The following is a 24,486-nucleotide window of genomic DNA, read 5'->3' on the forward strand; positions in this document are numbered from 1 at the left end:
GTCAGAAAATACAAAGGGTTGTGGAAAAGTGGAAATCTGAAACTCTCTCCCCAAAATAATTATTAAGATGAGGTCAATTAAATATTTTAAACCTGAGAATAACGCATGATCATAATGCAAGAGTTATGGGACTGATTAAGGCAAGTATCATAGGACAATATAGCACAGAAGAAACCATTTGAACCACTGAATCTTTTGACAAGGTATCTAGGCATCTACCTAAACAGTGGGACACCTTAAATGGCTGAATTACCTCTTTAGTTTCTATGACAAGTTACTGAGTTTGTCGCAGAGCTGAGCATAGCTCCAGCCACGGAAACAAGAAAACCTCCACCTGTTTCGTGCATTTCCACATTGGCAACATTAAAGGAAAAAAGTGTTAGCCACAGGATAACCAACAGAATGTATGACAGACACTGGAGACTGACTGAATTGTGAATGATAATGATGCAGTTGTCCATGTTCAATTCAGAACGAATGCAATCAGCCACATCCTCCCTTAGTACCCCAAAGAAAGGAAGTAGTGAATGAACAAACCAAGAAATCCTTTACACCTCAGGGAAAGAGAGATTGGTCTGGTGAATGGTAACGTAGATGCATGCTGCTGTCTGTGGCAGTGATTGAGAATCCTTCATCACAACCATCAGAACTGGGCTTTCGACATCAAACAAATTAGTCCTGAAATCTAGCTGCACCAGCAACACCTCTTGCAACAGGTTTCTCTTTTCTGCAGGAGGAAGGATCCCTCTCCGTTCAGTTTTTCTAGACAGCACTATTGAAAATCACAAGGAGTTTCATGTATACTTAAGTAAGAAACAACTGCAGTTGAGTGGATTCACATCAGGCACGCCTGTCACTGACCAAAGCTTGGAACTTATTATCATCATGAACACAAGAAAATACAAAAATCATTGAGGCTGATGACATCAACTTCAATACGGCATTTGACATGGTGAAACGGAATTTAATTAGCTTATTTCTAAAAAGTGTGGTGCTCCGGATTAATTCGTCCAATTCATTTGACTTCTGCACGAAAGGTGCAGTTGCATGCACAAGGACCAGTAACAGTGTCTTCTTCGAAATTGGATGTGGAAGCCAACAACGATGTATCAACTCTGACTCCGATCTGCCAGCAATGGTCTAGATGTTGGAGTGTATTTTTAGATAATTTTGACAATATAGATAATGTTGCCATTCTTGCAGTACTGGTAAACAGGATAGATCACAGACTGAGTATTCTCAAAAGTGAGGCTGATTTATTAGGAGCTGAACTGAACTGGCAGAAATGTACAGCATATCTGTATTGCAAACCTTCAACCTTCTACCACTGAAGGACAAAAACCATTGATATAGTTGACAATTTGAATTACCTTGAGAGTTTGATAGGCAGCTGATAGAAACCACTGAAGTAAATATATGTCAATGAATAGAAATCTTACAAGCCATTACATGATTTCTTGATAAGACAATGAGAGTGAAGAATTCAAATAGCAACCAAACTCAGGTTGTCTTCATATCCTTGTCTTAAAAGAGCAAACACTGTGAAGAGAGCTCTGCAAGTGTCCCAGTCAAAGTTCCCTCCACACTGATTGAAATTGATCAAGAACCATTTGGATCTATTAAGTAAAGAGGGTTTTCAACAATGTCACTATAGACAACAAAGAAGGTGGGAAATGTTATATACATCACTACACCCGAATTATAGCAGTAGTAATTTCAAGATTTTGAGTTTTGAGAGAAAATTTGGTTAACAGAATGTGTGTAGTGACTCTTGCTAGCAATACACTGCAGTTGTAAAGGAAGTGTAAAGCAGCAGTGACTACTGCAATATAGATGGCTGCTCCAGAACAGCAACAACGCTGGCATCTTCCTGGCAATCTGGAAAATTGTCTAGTTATGTCCCATCCACAAAAAAGATAACCCAACCCAGCCAATTACTGAAACATCATCCACTATTGATTATCAGTAAAGTGATGGAAGAAATCATCAACAGTGCCATCAAGTGGCACTTGCTTAGCTATAGCCTGCTCACTAACGCTCAGTTTGGGTTTCGTCAGGGCCATTCAGCTCCTAACCTCAAAACAACCTTGGCTCAAACATGGACAAAGGAACTTGAGTCAAGAGCGACTGCTCTTGACATCAAGGCAGCACTTGACCGAGTGTGCATCACTTACAAGGTGCACTTTAGCAACACACAAATCTTCCAAATGGCATCTTCCAATTCTATGGCCCCTACCACCTGGAAGAACAGGAGCAGCAGATGTAAATAACTCTACCTGCATGTTAATCTACAAGCCAAATGCCATCCTGACTTGGAAATATATTGTCCTTTTTTTCTTCACTGTCATTGGATCAAAATCCTAGAACTCCCTTCTTCACAGCAAAGTGGCTGTTCCTTCAACACATGAATGGCACTGGTTCAAGAAGACAGCACACTTCCACCATCTCAAGGGGCAACTGAAGTGGGTATTAAGTGTGTCCTAGCCTGGGTCACCCATAATCCATCAATAAAATCATGCTACCATTTACACCAGTGTGTTCTTATGGCTTCACTGACAGTGCACCCCCACCGCAGGTTTCCTGACAACACTGGGTGCCTTCAACAGGAAACACAGTTGACAACAGCAGGACTATAAAATCTTATTGCCAGCAAGCAGCATGTGGCCTCCCACTGCCGTGAAATCCATCGCAGATGGAAAGTCTTGGCCCATGAATGAATTTTTAAAAAAGTTTCTGACAAAAATAATCTTCAAGTGTTGGTCAGGATATAAGCTTAACCATTTGTTTTATGATACCATCATCATCCTCTTTCACCCAAGTTATTTTCTCAATTCCATTCAGCTCTACTCCCAATCCTATCTCCTTGGTTCACAAAGGAAGTTTGACCAGAAAATGACTTATTCCTTCATTAGCTTTCACCAACAGTGCCTTTTCACTCATACTAAGTGCATGAAGTCAACTGAGTGACAACTCCACTCTCCCACAACATAGTCGAGATTAAGAATTGCTAATTAGGGCGAGAATTTATTGACAAACCTCAAATCCTTCACATTATGATGCTACTCAAAACTATCTTTTAATTAATTTGGTTGACTTAGTCAATCTAAACATTTTGAATGCCTTCCATTTGGTCTGAGTCAAACAGTCAGTCAAAGTCATGGAACATCAACCGCTGAATGCTTAGACCTATGGTTAGATCAAACATTAGCCAGAATATTTCTGGGGAAGTAATTCACAAAGATGATTGCAGTTCTAATCCTTTGAAATATTTCCTTCAGATTGCTTCATATAATCCTCAGCTTTTGAGAAACAATGGATTACTGTAAAAATAAACAAACTGTAAACAAAGACAGGATCTATAATGCTACATATTTCCATTGTTTAATGCCAATGGAATATCTAACTATTTAAAAACCAGACTAGGGCATTGGGAATAATTAAAATTCTATGCTGAGTACATGAACACGTAACACAATCCTGAATATTAAAGCTTAATGGGACCTTTAGATCATACCTGTTTTAAAAGTTACTTCTTTAACATAAATCTTCACCTGACTTAAATTATAAATGAATAGTGTCCTTTATATTTTTTAAATCTAACAGTAACAAGTGAAAAACTTCAAGGGTTTCTGTATCCTCATATCAGTAGAAATGGATTGAGCATCTGTGGTTTAAAGTATATAAATCCATCAACAGCACCTATTAAAATGATAAAAATAAGCCCCATGAAACATGATGCATCAGTTTGGACTACATGATGCATCTTCACGATGCAAGGCATCGTGTTGATAGAACGTAGTCAAAACATAGCCACATTAAATCAGCTAAGTAAAAGATTGTCTGCAAGTACGTTTAAAATATTCTTCCAATTGCTCATGCTTAACACCTATATTATATACAGATAAAATATGGATGATAACGCGATTACTATTAATTCTATGAAGGGACAGAAAAGCAAAACTTTAGCATAACTGTTAGACAAATCACACAATGAAGATTACTACCTTAATTACTGCTGGGCTTCCTGCAATCATCTATATTATTCATTTTATTAGACAGGCACTACTAACATCTTGGTCTCTTTTATTTTGTTAGTTTTAGCACTGATTACCACCATCAATTGCTTAATGACCACTAATGCGTGACAAAAAAGTTTTACATGGAATTAAAGCCATTCAGCCCAACTGGCACAAACCAGTATTTATCCTCCACACGAGTCTCTTCCCACCTTATTTTATCTAACCCCATCAATATATACTTCTATTCCTTTCTTCCTCACTACTTGTTTCCTTCCCCTTAACTGTCTTTGCTACTGCATGTGATAACAAATTTTACATTCTAACCATTCCATAGACAAGTTTCTCTTGAATTTCCTACTGGATTTATTGGTGATTATCTTGTATTTATAACCACCCTCCCCCCCACCCTGTTTTGGATTCACCCATCCCTATGAAATCCATTATTTTAAAGAACTCACTCTGTTGGGCTACCACTCATCCTTCCCTTGTGTTTAAAGAAAAGAGCTCCAACCTGTTAAGTCTTTCCAAGTAGGTATAACTTCCCAGTTCTGGTATTACCTTTGCAAATCTTGTTTGCATCCTCTCAGTGTCTCTATATCCTTTTGGTGACATGGAGACCAAAAATGCACACAATATTCCAGATGGTCTTAACAAGGTTCTTTTTAAGGTTTAATATGGCTTTCTGGCTTTTGAAATAGTATTCCCATAGAAATGAACACCATGGTTTTGTCTGCACTTTATAAATTAATCCCAGTTCTTGTTATTTTGCTTCTTTGCAATGGCTTTGTTTCTACTTTTAATTATTTGTGTCTTTGTAGCCTTCCAGTCCCTTTCCGCATCTACCCAGTTCAACATCATAATTCTGAAGGACGATTGGTCTTTTTATTCCTCCTACAAAAATATGCACCACCAAAACTAATCTAGAGTGAAATTAATTTGCCATTATAAATACCTATATGATGACTGAATGCTTCAAATTTGTGTAATGTGTACATTAAACAATTACATAATTCTTCCAGGAGGAAAAAGTAATCAAATCAATCATTGTAACATTAACTAGTGACAACATAGCTGGAGCGATAATAAAATGGGCAAAATGGCCTCGTTCTGCACTGTAGGGATTCTATGAATCAAAACAATTGATACATTTTTCCTTGGTAGGGCTATTGAGAGAAGGTGGCCATTCGGCCCATCAAATCTGCACCAACTCCCCGACAGAACATGTTATCCAGGCCCACCATCCGCTCACCTCCCACCTCCCCACCCCGTCCCGTCCACATAACCCTGTGCAATTTACCCCCTAATCTATACATCTTGGGCTACTAAGGGACAATTTAGCATGGCTAACCCACCTAACCTCCACATGTTTGGGCATGATTAAGTCTTCACGTTGATTGAATATTGTAATTAAGCAAATGCATGATGATAGTGATTAGTGTTTAACATCTGTATATTATGTGCATGACATAACCTCAATCCAGGAGAGGAGATCTCGTTAGATGCATTGGCTATGCTAAATTCTCCCTTAGTGTACCCGAACAGGTGCCGAGTCGGGGGTTTTCACAGTAACTTCACTGCAGTGTTAATGTAAGCCTAACTTGTGTCACTAATAAGTAAACTTTAAAAACTTAATAGTGCCCATGGGCGCCCCCATTACCATACTTACTTTACCACACCCTGGTGGACCCCACAAGATGATGGATGGGATTTCATGCGATTCCAGCAGAGTCCTCAGGAGGGTATCTTCACCCAGGACCTTGTTTTGCCCGATGAGTTCGGCCAAGGCACTGGGCCTCATGATCTCCGCCAGGGGCTTGGCCTCCAGTTGCTGCAGCGACACCGCCTTCCCCCGCTCCTCCTGGGGGCCGGGGGCCGGCGACCGTTGGGAGCAGGTGGCGGTTGGCGAGGCGGCCTCGGGCCACGTTCCACCGGCCCGCGCGGGCCCCAGGGAGCTGCAGCCGTTGTCCTTAACGGTGGCGCTGCTCTCGCGCCCGCTCACCCCGGGCAACGCTCCACCGGCCCGCTCCGGCCACAAGCGCGGCCTCTTGCTGCCGGGCTCCCCTCCGTCGTCGCTGCCGCCACCGCCATCCACAGCCACCTCCTCTCCCCCCTCAGTGTCCAGCTTGAGACCCAGGCACCGGTCCAGGTGAGCATTGATGCTGGTACTCTGCATTTCCTGTGAGCAGACGGGACATTGGACTACCTTCTTCCCCTGCCTCTGATCCAGCGCCATTCCCCTTTACCCTGAACATCTGTCCAAACACCACAACACTTCCTTTTCCCCTCCCTCTCTCTTTTTTTGTCCTGTATTTTGCTCGCCTATTCACATGTTTTGCCCGCAGACAGTCCATCCGCTTAATTTCTCTAGAAAAAAAAACACAACTTTGGAGAGGGTTTTTTTGACTGATTTCTCAGTTGCAAACCACTAAAATAAAATGTAACGTCCCTTGGGCAAATTCACACAAGAAACAGTACTTGTCACTGTACAGTAATACATGTGACACTAATAAATCAAAATCAAACTGTACAACACAATATCCAACACTGAGGGAAATTTGCAGATGCATTGTCAGTAGGATGGAATTGGGGTATATGTGAACCATTGGAATTGGATTTTGAGCTTTATGTAACCTACTTGTGCATCTAGATTGAAGTGTAATTTAGCCAGTAGTGCGAACCCAATATCATTAAATTGCATTCTTTGAGTAATCTATCAAAACGTGCAAAATTATGATCAATACTTTTATTGTACATTAAATGAGTAATCAATAAAAATAGGATTGTTGTCACTGGAAAGACAGGCTGAGGGGAGACCTGATCGAAGTCTACAAAATTATGAGGGGCACAGACATTGTGGAAAGTCAAAGGCTTTTTCCCAGGGTGGAAATGTCAATTGCACAGATTCAAGGTGAGAGGGGGAAAGTTTAAGGAGATGTGCGGGGAAAATTTTTCACGCAATGAGTGGTGGGTGCCAGGAATGTGCTGCCAAGGCGGTGGTGGAAGCAGACACTTCAGTAACATTTAAAAGACACCTGGATGGGTACATGAATAGGGAAAGATATGGACCAGGTAAGGGCAGAGGTTTTGTTTAGTTTAATTAGGGCATCATGACCAATACAGGCTTGGAGGGCCAAAGGGCCTGGTCCTGTGCTGTACTTTTCTTTATTCTTTGTCAAATCGATTACTGGGAAGCTATATAATCAGTACCCATTCTTGAACTTCCAATACATTCTGGTAAATTGTCTGCAATGTTGTTAATAGGTTTGAAACACCATTGTGACTCTTAAATATAATTGTTGTCATCTACCCCTTCATGGCCATTGTTAACTACTGTCATTAAACTTCTTATGACCAGGAAGCCTTAGCAATTGTGACTTATCTTAAACCGCAAAGAACAATTGTAGTTACTATTCAGCTATAAATCAGAATCCATGGTGAAAGTCAGTCTCTCCTCTTAAAAAGAGATGTTGTGGCTACAATGGCTATTTTTTAAAGTCATTGGCTGCAGGATTTCTAGACTTCTAAGACAACTAGGGAAATGTGTTATGTGCATTCCATTGACTAGCTATCTTTTTCAAAGATCACAAATTTCAGAGAATCATAATGGAATCCCTACAGCGCAGAAGGAGGGCAGTTGGCCTAGCAAGTCTGCACTGACTCTATGACAGAGCATCTTACCCAGACCCCTATTTCTGTAACCCCACATATTTACCCCACTAATTCCCCTCACCTGTACATGCTGGCACAGCAAGGGCCAATTTAGCATTGCCAATCCACCTAACCTGCACGTCTTTGGACTGTGGGAGGAAACTGGACTACCTGGAGGAAACCCATGTAGACATGGGAAGAGCATGCAAACTCCACACAGTCACCCAAGGCTGGAATTGAACCTGGATCCCTGGCGCTATGAGGCAGCAGTGCTAGCCACTGTGCTGCCTATGGGCACCTGGTGTGCATTAAAAGAAATTTGACTAGAATAAGTTCACTTTTGGTTAGATGTGACAGAAAAGTGTGGCACGACAGACAAGAAATGCGATATTTTAGAAAATCTTCTGCAGTATTTTACCTGGTTATCTTGAAGTTATGTGTGCAGAGAAGCAGAAAGGTGAATGGAAGTGGAAATCCTGAGTAAAATAGTTTGGAAAGAAGTTTGTGGAAGACTCCTGTAAAGACAGTGAAATAAGTGTCTTTTTTTTGGGAGTTTTAAGCTATCATCAAGAGATCCTTCATCCTTAAAGGTGTTCAAAAGGCAAAAGAAGAACAGAGGAAAATGCCCTGACTCTACAAAAGTGTGCGGAATTGGCTCCTGCTGTGGTCAATGTCAGGATGTATCTTCTCTTCATCCAGGCTTCCTTCAAGATCTGGATCAGATCCACTCCTGCAACATGATGAGACATGCCGACATTTCTTCTTCCAAAGGTTCCACAAGGAGAACCGAACGATCAGCAGCCTGAAGGGTGAGGATGGTTCAGATGTACTGAGAACCTAACAACCCTTTTATGTACACATTGAACCTACAGACAACAAAACGGACTCCCTGTACTCCCAGTTCCCTATCACAAAGTCTTTAGTTGAGTGAAGGAGAATTTGGCCAAACTGCTATCCCTGAAATGAACTGACAGAGGTGATCTCATTGAAACTGACAAAATACTCAAAGGAATAGACAAGGTAGAAGTCGGTAAAGGTAAGATGTTACTCTTGGTGGGGTGTCTAAAATCAGGGGGCACAATTTCAAAAGAAGGGGGAAGCCATTTATGACTGAGATGAGGAGAAATTTCTTTAAACAGAGGGTATTGAATAGTTGGAATTCCCTATCTCTGAGGGCTGTGGTAGCTCAGCCGTTAAGTATATTTAAAACAGAGATTGCTAGATTTCTAATTAACAACATGGGGATAGCTTAAAAGTCATTGAAGTGTTCAATCAGCCATGATCATATTGAATGGTGGAGAAGGCTCAATGGGATGAATGGTCTACTCCTTTTCCTGTGTTCCTATCACAGATTTGCATGAAAAATAACATGTGATATACGTGACATTGATCAGATTCTAATAAAACATACAATATAACCTTTCTGTTCAATATTATCTACATTACTCGTTAAAGATTGTTTTTGTTAAAATAAAGTTAATGTAACTCTTTCATTGCCAATCTTTTTTGATTGCCTGTTCTTCATTGCGAAGTGCCACTATTATTCCTTTGTGTAATCTGTCATGCTTCTTTCAGAGTACCTGGGTCTACAAGATCACTTATTGCAGCAGATTAAAAGTGCAACTGAAAGATTTACGAGAAGCCATTGTCAGATTCCACCAACTTTCTTTGGCTGATTTCCTTAATCAGTTTCATACTTCTCTCATCAATTAACCAATCAACTGTTACCATGTGCGGAATCTTCTGGGGCCGCCAGCTTGGCGGATGAGGGCAGGAGGATTTAATTTGATGTGAGGTCAAAAACAAACTTCCCGGGATGGATGGAGGGTGGCATGGTGGCACAGTGGTTAGCACTGTTGTTCCACAGCGCCAGGGACCCGGATTCAATTCCGGCCTTGGGTGACTGTGTGGAGTTTGTAGTTTTTCCCCCATGTCTGTGTGAGTTTCCTCTGGGTGCTCTGATTTCTTCACATAGTCCAAAGATGTGTAGGTTAGGGGGATTAGCGGGGTAAATGCGTCGCATTATGAGGATAAGGTGGGGGTAGACCTGGGTAAGCTGCTCTGTTGGAGAGTTGATGCAGATTTGATGGGGTGAATGGCCTCCTTCCGCATTGCAGGGATGTTATGAATTGAATAATTATGTTCTCAGGACTTCAAAGGATGAACAATCTCAAGAAGCCTATTTGCACCCATTGGCAAGTCATGCATGCTCATTAAAAGGCCAGCTTGCTGGAATTAAGTCCCCTGCCAGCAAGAAATTGCAATGTTCACAGTAACAACTTAAGCGGCGTGCATCTGGAAACAGTAAGAAGTCTTACAACACTAGGTTAAAGTCCAACAGGTTTATTTGGAATCACGAGTTTTTGGAGCATTGCTCCTGCACTCACCTGATGAAGGAGCAGTGCTCCAAAAGCTCTTGATTCCAAATAAACCTGTTGGACTTTAACCTAGTATTGTGAGACTTCTTGCTGCGCCTACCGCAGTCCAATGCTGGCATCTCCACATCATGGCTGCAAATGGAAAGATAGACATCTACCATGATTAAGGTGATGCTGCTCCATTCTCCTGTTTAGGAAGCATCTGTAAATGTTTGAGACTAGGTGGTGACACTACAAGTTGTGTGGAGGATGACAAGAGTTAGTGGGGGAAGAATGGGGCACTAGCTGGGCAAAGGTAGAAGGCATGGTACAGACTGTCTGATTGCCCTTTATAAATGGTGTCCAGACCTTTGACCCAATGAGGTAATGCTGTGAATGGCAACTTCCTTCCTGCCCCCATTGTGAGAATCAACGAGCTCCTCATGAACTGAACAACGTAAGATTGCAAGTGGTCAGCCATCCTCCCACCCCTGCTTCCCCATCAAAACTCATTCCTCCCTCCATGCCAGCCACCAAACAAAATAGAAGATTCTGGCCTACCTTTTTGGCAGTACTTCAGTCAACTCCTCATCTGCTGCAGCCATCTTACTTCTTAAATCATCTCACCTCATTAACTATCGATTCCATCAGGTATGTGTCTTCTCCTGTAATTTTATCAGCCTCTCCAATATCCACTCCCAAGAATCAACAGGTTTATCTGATGTGCAAGCTCGTGTGAACCAAGATTAAGGCTTTTAAAACCATTGGGTATCGTTTTGCCATTACTTCAGAATTATTTGTGCAGAAGGGATGAAGAAAACTTGTCAGATGTGAAGACAATAGATGACTTATTATCTCTAGTTTGCTGTGATGTTAGAAGGATGTTGGTTACAGAAAGGTGTCTCTTAAAGTGGCCTTTGCAGTCTTCGGTAGGTTAACTATAAGTCTTCATTAACAGCTAAAACTATTTATACATGTACTTCCCTGACTTCTTTTTTGTGACCAGAGGATTAAGTAGACAACCATCCCACCAGAAAGTGCACACAGACAAATGACAAGCTATTTAATTGCCAGTGACCTTCCCCTACAACTGGAGCACAACTCTGTCAATGGTGGAGTAATTAAATTCAGGGCTGTTCAAGATGTCAATCTTGGAGGGTTGTAAGGCTGGAAGAGATTATAGATGTAGCGAAAGGCAAAGCCATGGGAGGGAGTGGAGTGGGGTGGGTGGGTGGGTGGGGGGGGGGGGCGGCAGTGGGATAAGCATTTTAAAATAACAATTGTTACAGTGCAGAAGGAGGCCCTTTGTGTCTCTCCAAACGAGCACCATGACTTAGTGTCATTCTCTTGCCTTCTCCCTGCACATTGTTACTATTCAAGAGATCATCTAATGCCCTTAAATGAACCTGCCTCTACTGCACGTCCAGGGAAAACTTGATTTAAAAAAAATGCGAGGGGCCTGGACAGGAGTAGACAGGGGTGAAACTGTTCCCATTGGTGGTAGAATCAAGGACCCGAAGAAACACTACGGCTGGAGTTTTACCACTGTTCACACTGGTGGGATTTTCCCATCCCAATGCAATGAATGGAGATTTGGCTGGCTGCCAAATTCTCTGAATGCAACAGGTGCATGGCGTGAATAGTAAGATTGCACCCAGTGAGTAGTTCAGGTCTGGAATGCACTGCCTGAGAGTGTTGGAGAGGCAGGTTCCATTGAGGCAATCAGCAGGGAATTAGATGATTATCAATGTCCAGAATCACAGGGAAAGGCAGGAGAATAGCAGTAGATTAAATGCTCATTCAGACAGCCTGTGCAGCCACAGTGGACAAAATGATCTCTCTCTGCCATACAACAATTTATGCGATATTCTCTGGTGCAGGCAATCAAGGTGTACTACACTGTTTACAGTTCCTAGTACGCTATAGGAGCAGAGTCTTAGTGACTTTTGCCCCCATTGAAACTTTGTGGCAACTGTCCCAAAATGTTACTGTGCCACCTGACACATTGTCTTCAATTCCTAGAGATTCCAGGCCAATTCTGGAGGGGTTGGCAACCCTAGGGGCAGGTGCCAGGTACCCCACTTGCCCATGAGCCAATTAATAGCCACTCAAATTCTGCACTTTTTCCCGAGGCGGGTACCAAGTGGGAAACCTGGCAGCTCTCAGAGATGGGTCTTTCTCCTCAGATGGAGGAGCTGGGGCTAATTAATGGTCCGCAAGCCATTAAACTATTGTTGGACAAGCTATGGAACGGGAGCTGGGTCTGTGCCTGACATTAAATGTAGGAGGTTGTAGACAACTGTGCAACATAAAATTCAACCTTTTGTATTTTTTGGCTTCTATTGTATATCGATCAGTTATTTTGTCATTATTTTTTATCTTTTTTCCTGATATATTTATACTACATTTATCACTGCTGGTGACCTGGATTTCATCTTCATCCTTTATTAAATTTTGGAGTGATTATTATTTTAATTTCTGTCTGAGGCCTCCTCTCTCTCTATAACAAGAACAGGGTGGCACAGGTTAGCACTGCTGCCTCAGTGCCAGAGACTGGGGTTCGATTCCTGGCTTGGGTCGCTGTCTGTGCGGAGTCTGCACGTTTTCCCTGTGTCTGCGTGGGTTTCTTCCGGGTGCTCCGGTTTCCTCCCACAGTTTGAAAGATGTGCTGGTTAGTTGCATTGAACCTGAAAAGGCACCGGAATGTGGCAACTAGGGGAATTTCACAGTAACTTCATTGCAGTAATGTAAGCCTTACTTGTGACTAATAAATAAACTTTAACTTTAGCTGAATGTTCACCAAAAGCTGTGAAACAGATACAGCATGTAAAGATTCAAGAAAGCGTTCTGTGTGCCTTTGAGCCTCAGCATAGCAACAGTTGAGGCTACCTTGTTTAATGTTTTAAGGAAACATAGATTTTTAAAGGAATTAAGGGTTATGGTGAGCGGGTGGGTAAGTGGAGCTGAGTCCACAAAAAGATCAGCCATGATCCTATTAAATGGCAGAACAGGTTCGAGGAGCCAGATGACTTCTGTTCCTAGTTCTTATGTTCTTTATGCTTTATTTAGTGCTTTATGCCTGTATGACAACAGAGAGTTTGGCAATGAGCGGGGACATCTAGTGGAACAGTCAGTATTCCTCACTTCATGATGTTCAGCTATTTAAACTACGTGATGTGTTTCATTAAACCATAAGTTAATTCATAAGAACATAAGAACATAAGAAATAGGAGCAGGAGTAGGCCATCTAGCCCTTCGAGCCTGCCCCGCCATTCAATAAGATCATGGCTGATCTGTCGCTGCTCAGTTCCACTTTCCCGCCCTCTCCCCATAACCCTTAATCCCCTCTCTTATCAAAAACCCATCAACCCGCGTCTTAAAAATATTTAGCGAGGCAGCCTCCACCACTTCAACGGGCAGAGAATTCCAGAGATTCACCACCCTTTGAGTGAAGAAGTTCCTCTTCAACTCCGTTCTAAACCGCCCCCCTTTTATCTTGAGGCTGTGCCCCCTAGTCCTACTGTCTTTTTTGAGCGGGAAGAGTCTCTCCACCTCTATCCTATCCATCCCATTCATCATCTTATACGTCTCAATGAGATCTCCCCTCATTCTTCTAAACTCTAACGAGTACAAGCCCAGTTTATTCAGCCTCTCCTCATAGCTCAACCCCCTCAGCTCCGGTATCAGCCTAGTAAACCTCCTCTGCACTCCCTCCAAGGCCAAAATATCTTTGCGCAGGTGCGGCGCCCAAAACTGCACACAGTACTCCAGCTGCGGCCTCACCAATGCCCTATACAGCTGCAGCAAGACCTCCCTACTTTTATATTCAATCCCCCTCGCTATGAAGGCCAGCATCCCATTCGCCTTCCTGACCACCTGCTGCACCTGCAAGCTGGGTTTTTGCGACTCATGCCCGAGGTCCCTCTGCACCGTCGCCTGCTGCAGTTTTTCGCTCCGTAAGTAATAGTCCTTCCTACCATTCTTCCTACCAAAGTGGACCACCTCACACTTGCCAACATTAAATTCCATTTGCCATTTCCTGGCCCATTCGCCCAGCCTATCTAGATCCTTCTGCAGACTCTCCACACCCTCCGCACAATTTGCCGTTCCCCCAATCTTGGTGTCATCAGCAAATTTCGACACCCTACACTCGGTTCCCTCCTCCAGATCATCTATATAAATGGTAAAAAGCTGAGGCCCCAGCACCGACCCCTGGGGCACTCCACTAGTCACCATCCGCCAATCCAAATAGCACCCGTTGACCCCCACTCTCTGCCTCCTATTTGACAACCAATCCTCTATCCACGCTAACACCCTACCCCCAACTCCATGTCCCTCGACCTTCTGCAATAACCTCTTGTGAGGCACTTTGTCAAACGCCTTCTGAAAATCTAGAAAGACCACATCCACCGGCTCTCCTCTATCCACCGCCCTAGACACATCCTCGTAGAACTCCAGTAAATTTGTCAGACACGACTTCCCTTTAACGAAACCGTGCTGCGTCTGCTCTATCAAGCAATTCCCTTCAAGATGCCTCGCAATTTCCTCCTTAATGACAGATTCTAACATTTTACCTACCACAGACGTTAAACTAACCGGCCTATAATTCCCCGCCTTTTGCCTGGCACCCTTCTTAAACAACGGCGTAACATTAGCCATTTTCCAATCATCCGGCACTTCCCCGGAATCCAACGACGTCTGGAAAATAACCACCAAGGCATCCACTATCACCTCCGCCATTTCTTTCAGAACCCTCGGATGCATTCCATCCGGTCCTGGGGACTTGTCCACAATCAGCCCCTCCAGTCTGTCGAGCACCGCCTCTCTAGTAACAGTAATGTCATTAAGACCCTCCAGTCCTACCACCTTTCCATCGCTAACACCCGGCAAATTATTCACGTCCTCCTCCGTGAAGACAGAAACAAAAAAGTTATTCAATACCTTAGCCATATCCCCATCCCCTACCACTAGGTCCCCTTTCTCATCCTCTAAAGGACCAACATTCACCCTAGCCAGCCTCTTCCTTTTTATATATTTATAAAAACTCTTGCTATCCTTTTTTATATTAAGCGCTAGCCCAGCTTCATAGTTTCTCCTACCCTTCTTTATCAACTTCTTTGTCAATCTTTGTTGACATTTAAACCTCTCCCAATCCTCTTCTCGCCCACTACTCTTAGCTACTCTAAATTCCTCCGCTTTTAGTTTAACACTTTCCTTCACCTCCTTCGTTATCCACGGCTTATTACCTCTCCTCCTACTATCCTTTTTGACCATCGGAATAAATTTCTGCTGAGCACCAAGAAAGATCTCCTTAAAGATCCTCCACTGCTCCTCAACAGACCCTCCCTCCAACGCGCTCCCCCAGTCCACATTCGCCAATTCTTCTCTCATCCTACCGTACTCCCCTCTATTCAAACAAAGGACGCGTGTCCGGGAACCCACTTTCTCCTCCTCCATCTGCACCAGAAACTCCACCATACAATGATCACTCTCCCCAAGAGGATCCTTCACCGCAAGGTCCCTAATTCTACCCGCCTCATTACATAGCACCAGATCCAAGATAGCTCGCTCCCTCGTCGGCTCCAACACACACTGTTCGAGGAAACTATCCCGGCAGCATTCCAAGAACTCTTCCTCGAGCCCCCCACGTCCAACATGGGTCGACCAATCAATATGCAGATTGAAATCCCCCATAACTACGGCCGTCCCATTCCTGCACGCCACACTTATTTGCGCGTTAACAGCCCGCCCCACCTCCAGATCATTATTCGGGGGCCTATAGACGACACCCACCAGCGTCTTCCTCCCTTTGCTGTTCCTAATCTCCACCCACTACGATTCCACCCTCTGCTCCTTGGCTCCAATATCATCCCTTGCTACCACCGTGATGCTATCCTTAATCAGCAGAGCTACGCACCCCCCTTTTCCCTCCTGCCTATCCTTCCTAAACACTTGATAGCCCTGTACATTCAGCTCCCAGTCCCTGTCACCCTGCAGCCACGTCTCTGTAATGGCCACCAGATCGTATCCATTTGTGTCGATCTGCGCCACCAGCTCATCCACTTTATTCCGAATGCTTCGTGCATTCAGATAAAGCGCTTTCATCCCAGCCTTCACCTGGACCCTATTTGCCATAACGCCACCAACTATACTCACGCCCCCTACTCCCTCTATTATTGGGACATCCTCGGCCTCTTCCCTTACCTGTACCCTCTCCTTAACTTTAGACCTCGTAACATCACCTACCCTCGCACCCTACCCCCCCCTAATTAGTTTAAAGCCCTGTCTACAGTCCTCTTTACTCGATTTGCCAGCACTCTGGTCCCAGCACGGTTCAGACCAACCCCATCCCGCCCGAACAGGTCCCACCTACCCCAATACTGGTGCCAATGCCCCATAAATTCAAACCCAAATTCAGAGTGATAACATTTTATATAAATGAGTATTGTCATGGAAAGGAAATAAAAAGAGCAAATAACTTTGCAGTATTAGGAGCTGTTGTGTTTCTGATGACAACTTTTAAGTTTACTCAAAGGAAATTTCTATAAATGAATGAATCATTTAAAATTTTGTAGGCATTAGCATATGTGCACCTTAGTACATGGGCATAATGAATTATTGAATAGAATCATGGAATTCTTACAGAGCAGAAGGAGGCCATCTGACCCATCGAGTCTGCACCGACTTTCTGACAGAGCATCTTATCCAGGTCTCCCCCACCCTGTTACCCCACCACTCGTCTTAACATGAGGGACACTAAGGGACAACTTAACATGGTCAATCCACCTAATCTGAACATTTCTGGACTATTGAAATTATTTTGTATGGCTTCGAAAATAAAATAGTTACATAAGAGCATAAGAAATAGGAGCAGGAGTAGGCCATCTAGTCTCTCGAGCCTGCCCCAACATTCAATTAGATCATGGCTGATCTGATAGTGGTTTAGTTCCATTATCCGCCTGCTCCCCATAACCTTTAATTCTCTTGTTGGTCAGAAGTCTATCTACCTGTGACTTAAACACATTTAACGAGATAGCCTCCACTGCTTCAATGGGCAGAGAATTCCAAAGATTCACTACCCTGTGGGAGAAGAAGTTCCTCCTCAACTCTGTTCTGAATTGACTCCCCCTTATTTTGAGGCTGTGCCCTCTAGTTCTTATTTCCTTTCTAAGTGGAAATAATCCCTCTGCTTCTACCCTGTCTAACCCCTTCATTATCTTATATGTCTCTATAAGATCTTCCCTCAGCATTCTAAACTCCAACGAGTACAGGCCCAATCTACTCAATCTCTCCTCATAAGCTAACCCCTCATCTCCGGAATCAACCTGGTGAACCTTCTCTGCACTCCCTCCAAAGCCAATATATCCTTTCGCAAATAAGGGAACCAAAATTGCACACAGTACTCCAGTTGCGGCCTCACCAGTACCTTGTACAATTGCAGCAAGACCTCCCTGCTTTTATACTCCATCCCCCTTGGGATTAAGGCCAACATTTCATTTGCCTTCTCGATCACCTGCTGCACCTGCAAACTGAGTTTTTGCGATTCATGCACAAGGACTCCCAGGTCCCTCTGCACAGCAGCATGTTGTAATTTCTCACCATTTAAATAAAAGTCCATTTTACTATTATTCCTTCCAAAGTGGATAACCTCACACTTGTCAACATTATACTCCATTTGCCAGATCCTCGTCCACTCACTTAGCCTATCCAAATCTCTCTGCAGACATTTCGTGTCCTCCACGCAATTTACTTTCCCATTCATTTTTGAGTCATCCGCAAACTTTGTTACCCTACACTCGGTCTTCTCCTCCAGATCGTCTATGTATATGGTAAACAGCTGAGGCCCCAGCACCGATCCTTGCGGCACGCCACTAGTCACCAACTGCCAACCGGAAAAGCACCCATTTATTCCAACTCCCTGTTAGGGCAGTGGATAGAGGAGAGCCGGTGGATGTGGTCTTTCTGGATTTTCAGAAGGCGTTTGACAAGGTACCTCACAAGAGGTTATTGCAGAAGGTCAGGGGACATGGAGTTGGGGGTAGGGTGTTAGCGTGGATAGAGGATTGGTTGTCAAATAGGAGGCAGAGAGTGGGGGTCAATGGGTGCTATTCGGATTGGCGGTTGGTGACTAGTGGGGTGCCCCAGGGGTCGGTGCTGGGGCCTCAGCTATTTACCATTTATATAGATGATCTGGAGGAGGGAACCAAGTGCAGGGTGTCGAAATTTGCTGATGACACCAAGATTGGGGGAAAGGCAAATTGTGCGGAGGGTGTGGAGAGTCTGCAGAAGGATCTAGATAGGCTGGGCGAATGGGCCAGGAAATGGCAAATGGAATTTAATGTTGGCAAGTGTGAGGTGGTCCACTTTGGTAGGAAGAATGGTAGGAAGGACTATTACTTATGTGGCGAAAAACTGCAGCAGGCGACGGTGCAGAGGGACCTCGGGGTCCTTGTGCATGAGTCGCAAAAACCCAGCTTGCAGGTGCAGCAGGTGGTCAGGAAGGCGAATGGGATGCTGGCCTTCATAGCGAGGGGGATTGAATATAAAAGTAGGGAGGTCTTGCTGCAGCTGTATAGGGCATTGGTGAGGCCGCAGCTGGAGTACTGTGTGCAGTTTTGGGTGCCGCACCTGTGCAAGGATATTTTGGCCCTGGAGGGAGTGCAGAGGAGGTTTACTAGGCTGATACCGGAGTTGAGGGGGTTGAGCTATGAGGAGAGGCTGAATAAACTAGGCTTGTACTCGCTAGAGTTTAGAAGAATGAGGGGAGATCTCATTGAGACGTATAAGATGATGAATGGGATGGATAGGATAGAGGTGGAGAGACTCTTCCCGCTCAAAAAAGACAGTAGGACTAGGGGGCACAGCCTCAAGATAAAGGGGAGGCGGTTTAGAACGGAGTTGAGGAGGAACTTCTTCACTCAAAGGGTGGTGAATCTCTGGAATTCTCTGCCCGTTGAAGTGGTGGAGGCTGCCTCGCTAAATATTTTTAAGACGCGGGTTGATGGGTTTTTGATAAGCGAGGGGATTAAGGGTTATGGGGAGAGGGCGGGAAAGTGGAACTGAGCCACAACAGATCAGCCATGATCTTATTGAATGGCGGGGCAGGCTCGAAGGGCTAGATGGCCTACTCCTGCTCCTATTTCTTATGTTCTTATGTTCTTATGTTCCTGTTAGATAGCCAATCCTCAATCCACGCTAACACTTTACCCCCAACTCCATATACCTTAACCTTATGTAGCAACCTTTTGTGAGGCACCTTATCGAACACCTTCTGGAAATCTGAAAACACCACATCCACTGATTCCCCTCTGTCAACCGCATTCGTTACATCTTCATAAAAATCCAGTAAATTTGTCAGACACGACTTTCCCTTCATGAATCCATGCTGCGTCTGTTTAATTGAACCATTACGTTTAATATTGCTGATAACTTTCACCACTTTGTTAATCAAGAATCTCTTTCGCTCAGCCTTAAAAATATTCAAAGACTCCGCTACCACTGCCTTTGCAGGGAGAGAGATGCAGAGACTCACGATGCTTTGAGAGAAAAGGTTTCCTCTCTTCTCCATCTGAAATGAGCAGCCCTTTATTTTTAAACAGTGACACCCAGTTCTAGAAGGTTCTGCTCTACTCTCTGATGGGATTTATATTTGTCTCTTCTCTGTTGTTCACCTTCATCGTTTTCTTCTTCCCTTTACATCTTTGATCAGGTATCCACTAAAATATGTTTTCACAACCACATTTCCTTCCTCAGGATCTGTCTGCAGCTCTCACTTATTCCATGTGGATTCCAACTAAAATTCCAGCATTCATGTTTCCCTGCCACAGTTACAGATATCTCTGGGACTTGCAGCATTCCTCAAACATCTGTTCTCACTGCATCCTGATGTTCGTATGTAATGCAATGTGCTGCCACATGCGTGTCCTCCAAGTCTCTCTTCAGTAGCACTGACTCAATATCGCATTCCTGGTGGAGCAGCTCTGAGGGAAGTTCCCAACCTTGGTCACTGGATTCATTTATAACATTTACGGCGGTCATCTGAAAAAAACATGCATTATTTCACCAAATGAACTCCCCATCATCCTACCCACACATCTATAGAGGACACATTTATTGCACTGGGCTAATTTTGTTGGCAGTGCTTAAAACTAACCATTTAATTTCTACTTTTGCTTCAGTTGTCCTTCTGATGTGAATGTCACTGGAAAGGCTCACAGCTGCTGGTGAGTCACCTCGAACCACTGGAGTCCATGTGGCATAGGCACCCCCAAATGCTGGGGGCGGAGGGGGGGGGAGGTGGAGGTTCCAGGGTTTTGACCCAGGGTCAGTGAAGGAACAGCAATATATCAGCAGTTCCATGTCAGCATAATCTGTGATATGGAGGAGAGCATGCAGGTGGTCATGTTTCCAAGCGTCTGCTGCTCTTGCTTGTCTAACTGGTAGAGTCATTTCTTGGGAAGGTGTTGTTGAAGGAGACTTGGCCAGTTGCTGTACATGTTGAAACATTGAGATAAAATTAAATTAGGCTTTGTTTGGCTTCCCTAGCTATTAGAGAATTGCACCAATGCTTCGAACCTTAGAATTTTAAATTTATTTACATCAGCTTTTTCTTCAAGTTAGGGAAAATGCCAGTTGTTGTTTTCAGATAAAATTGCATCAGAGGAGCAATGCTGATACCTGGACATTATATCAGCCATCGCCATTATTATGAGATGCTGGGTGATACTGCAGCTGCTGTTGTTACTCTTCTCACCTCTACCCTGAATTCCATCAGAATGCATATTCTCATCTTTTATTTTGAATGTTACAAGCATCATCAGCAACGTAAACCCACAGGGCTGAATTTTCTGGCCTCTGGCTGGTGGGATTCCCCTGTGGTGGGTTTTCTGGTGGCAGGACGGGTGAGCCACACAAAGCACTGTAGACATTGTCAGGAGCGCAAGATCCCACCAGTGGCCAATGGTGAACTGCCGGCACTGATGGAAAACATACTTGGGGGGGGAAGTATGGAAAATGCCCCCAGTGAAATGGTTAATACTACTGTTTCACAGTACCAGGGACCCAGATTCAATTCCAGCATTGGGTGACTGTAGAGTTTGCACATTCCCCCCATGTCTGTGTGGGTTTCCTCCGGATGCTCTGTTTTTTTCCCACATTCCCAACATGTGCAGGTTAGATTGACTGGCTATGCACAATTGTCCCTTAGTGTCAGAGGATCAGTAGGATAAATATGTGGGGTTATGGGAATAGGGCCTGGGTGGGATTGTTGTTGGTGCAGGCTTGATGGGCTGAATGGCCTCCTTCTGCACTGTAAAAAGTCTTTTTACAGATACATACAATCTATGATTTATTTTACATTACTCGTGCTGAAATAAGTTTGCAAGCAAATTCTTTCAAGCAAATTTTACAGCTCTGCTATGGCATGTCTCTCCCCTACACCCAGTGGATATGGTGAGGCATTTAAATCTCCATTCAGTTTGGCAGGACTGTAATATCCCACAGGTACGGTGGAGTGGGGTGGTGTTGGTGGGGTCTTTATTTAATGGATATCCTATTCAAAAGTAGAAACAACAGCAGTTAGAGGAACTTATGTGGGGGGGAGGATTAGTCATGAGTTATTTTAGGTCTCATTAAAATATGATGCACGTGAAGGATAATTGCCGATTGCAAATAAAAGCAGTGTTAAATGGATGCCAGATTCTTCTTCTAACACCTAATTGACAAATGACCCTTCAATTCAATACTTGAAAATCTGTCCTAAACCATCTGTAAAACATGTCTTTGGTATGCACGTCATGGTGGATGTATTTCAGGGCAACTGTTTAAAGTTTGATGATTGATTAGATGTCCAGCTGGAGGTCATTAAATAGGCCTTTACCCTCTAATCATTTAATTACACGTCCAAATTTTTTTAAAAAATGAGACAGAACATTTTTGGCTCACTTGTGCGTCTATTTGCAATAATGAATAATTTAAGCCCGCGGTTTTGATTCCAAGGTTTTTCATGTCAGCAAATTTGCTACAGAATTAACTTTTACACAGAAACCCGCGATGAAATAATATAGCAAGCAGTGGGTTTCGCACAATGGTACTACTTGTCATTTCAGGAATTCACAGCTCTCTGCAGAAATCAAACAGTTTTCACTAGGAAGAATAAAACAGAAACAACCGCAGTTGGTTCCACATGTACGCGTGTGGAATGCCAATGTACCAAATCATTTCCCATCCTCTCCCATTACATAGCAATGCTCGTCTGAGCATAACAGTTAAATGTATTATCCAGATTTAAGCATAAAATGTTCCCCAATTATTTATGTTTTCATTGCTCAGCACACTGAACGCCACCAGTCCAGCACATCACTCATCATTCACGCACACTAACAGATCCCTGTAATGATCACATTTTATAACAGCACAAAAAAGCTATCTTTTTGTTGTTACGACCCATGTGTGAAACAGACCCTATGAGCAAAACAGATGAAGCTAGTTACAATACACACTAGAGCTTATCATGTTAAAATATATACCCTGAACTAAAGAAAAATCTTTTGCCCCTCAAGATGCTTTGAAAATTGCCACTATATTTTGCTAATGACAAGTTTTCACTTGTTCATTGACCTTTGCTATGTTAGATTTAAAGCTAGATTGATCACTGTGGATTCAACAAAACTAAGTCGATGATGCAAAAACTAATGTTGTGTGATTATCCTTTTATATTCCTTTGGTCATTTTATCGTCAATAGACATGAGTAGGATATGAAAATGGAAAACCGTATGAATTAATTTGTTCAGTTAAAAAATTATTTTCTCTTTTCCAGGCTATGTGAGTTAATTTAGTTATGAGGGCCATGTGTTTAAATTTCAGCTTATGTGCACAGTTGCACTATACTGACTGGTACTGCATGTCTTTCTAAACCATCACTGCTTAGTGATGGCCAGAAATGCACTCAAATAAGTTTCCCCTTCAACTTCCTTCCTTCATAGTCCCAAAATATGAGCCCATTAGCACAATATTACAATACAGGACACCTTCCTAAGCATCGAACATTTCCATTGTCCCATCTAAGGAAAAGGCATCACGTCCATTACTGGATGTAAGGTGTGGCATTGTGGCACTGTGATTAGCCCTCCTGCCTCACAGTGCCAGGGACAAAGGTTCAATTCCAGCCTTGGGTGACTGTGTGGAGTTTGCATGTCCTCCCCGCGTCTGCATCGGTTTCCTCCAAAGACTGCAGGATAGGGTGATATACCATGCTAAATTGCCCCTTAGCATCTGGAGGAATAGCAAGGTAAATGAATAGTCGTACAGGATGAGGCCTGGGTGGGATTGTTGTTGGTGCAGGCTTGATGGGCTGAATGGCCTCCTTCTGCACTGTAGGGTTTCTAAGATCCTTCCGTCACACTAGAGAAGGTGGGAAAGATGTTTAAGATTTCAAATTATTGAAACTTATATTTAGAAAATGTAGGACCACTGGACCAGACATTTCACATGCAATACCTATCTCCATCCATTCATACTTGAAAGTAGAAATACAGGTCCTCCATTGGGCTCTGATTTGAATATTGAAAATTGAGTAGGCAGAAGATTTTTTATAAATTTTTTGTCTGCACCCGATTTTTCAGTGTGAGAGAGGTGGTAGGCAAACAAAAATCATTCTCAACTCCACCATAAACTTGTCAGTTCTCTCCACAGATGCTGGGATTTTCTGCCCCTTCCCCTGTGCACGTATTGCAGTGGCACAGGAGGCCCACCATTGGCCAGCAGTGGGATCTTACAGTCATACCACTGTCAATGGGAATCCCCACTGTTCACACCCTCCGCCATCAGGGAACCCACAGCATGGGGCATGGGGAAGGGTTCCAGGAGATCCTGCCAATGGCTTGAAAATCCCACCCAATTATTAAATATTTCAGAATTTGCTGCTTTAGCTTCAGGTTTACAGCATCTGCAGTTTCCTTTTTCTTCAGTCAAACTCCAGATGATTGCCTAACTTGGAGGGAAAGTGGCTTCAGAGGAATCAGCTCAGGAATCACACGATGAGTTGAAGAGGAGATGTCAACACGTGGACAATAGCAGATCAAGTTTAGTGAAGTGCAAAGAATTGCATGTAGGGACAGAAATGCAAGATACTCTAGAATCCATGTCATGTTGTACCAGTGAAGGTTGAAGTTTAACAAGATCTGGGGTCTCAACCTGACAGGGGTGAAACCACGATCATGCAGGCAATGAAGCTAGCCCATTGCACTTTGGGGTGTGCTGACACCTGTGATGGTGGTTTGCCCAGGATAGTGTATAATAAAGGATCAGGATAGCCGATGAGATTAAACCGAGGATTTACTTGATGCAGTTTTTCAAAGGCTCCTCAGCCTTTTGGCTAGGATGAAACATCAGATTAAGCCAGCTTGGCCTGCAATGCCTCATCTTGGATCTTGTTTGGCCCTCTTGCAGGGATTATGAATTG

General features: G+C 43.5%; 2 protein-coding genes across 5 annotated transcripts in view; one reads left to right on the forward strand and one right to left on the reverse strand.

Moving 5' to 3' along the window:
- The window catches only part of wrnip1 (WRN helicase interacting protein 1), a 44,162-nt gene extending 36,353 nt beyond the window's left edge, over positions 1–7,809 (reverse strand). The window contains exon 1 of one of the 3 annotated variants that reach the window (XR_013888556.1): positions 5,686–7,809. Coding sequence is in view for 1 of the 3 variants with exons in the window: in XM_080202742.1 (XP_080058868.1) it covers positions 5,686–6,252 (567 nt within the window). In the remaining 2 variants the exon portion in view is untranslated. The remainder of the gene's footprint in view (positions 1–5,685) is intronic. The other 2 variants (XR_013888557.1, XM_080202742.1) reach the window with 2 other exon arrangements.
- The window catches only part of LOC145352588 (uncharacterized), a 153,581-nt gene that overhangs the window by 1,431 nt on the left and 127,664 nt on the right, over positions 1–24,486 (forward strand). The window lies entirely within an intron of this gene.

This window comes from Carcharhinus amblyrhynchos, chromosome 2 (assembly GCF_965287045.1).
Source record: "Carcharhinus amblyrhynchos chromosome 2, sCarAmb.v2.hapA, whole genome shotgun sequence".
Classification (NCBI taxonomy): Eukaryota; Metazoa; Chordata; class Chondrichthyes; order Carcharhiniformes; family Carcharhinidae; genus Carcharhinus; species Carcharhinus amblyrhynchos.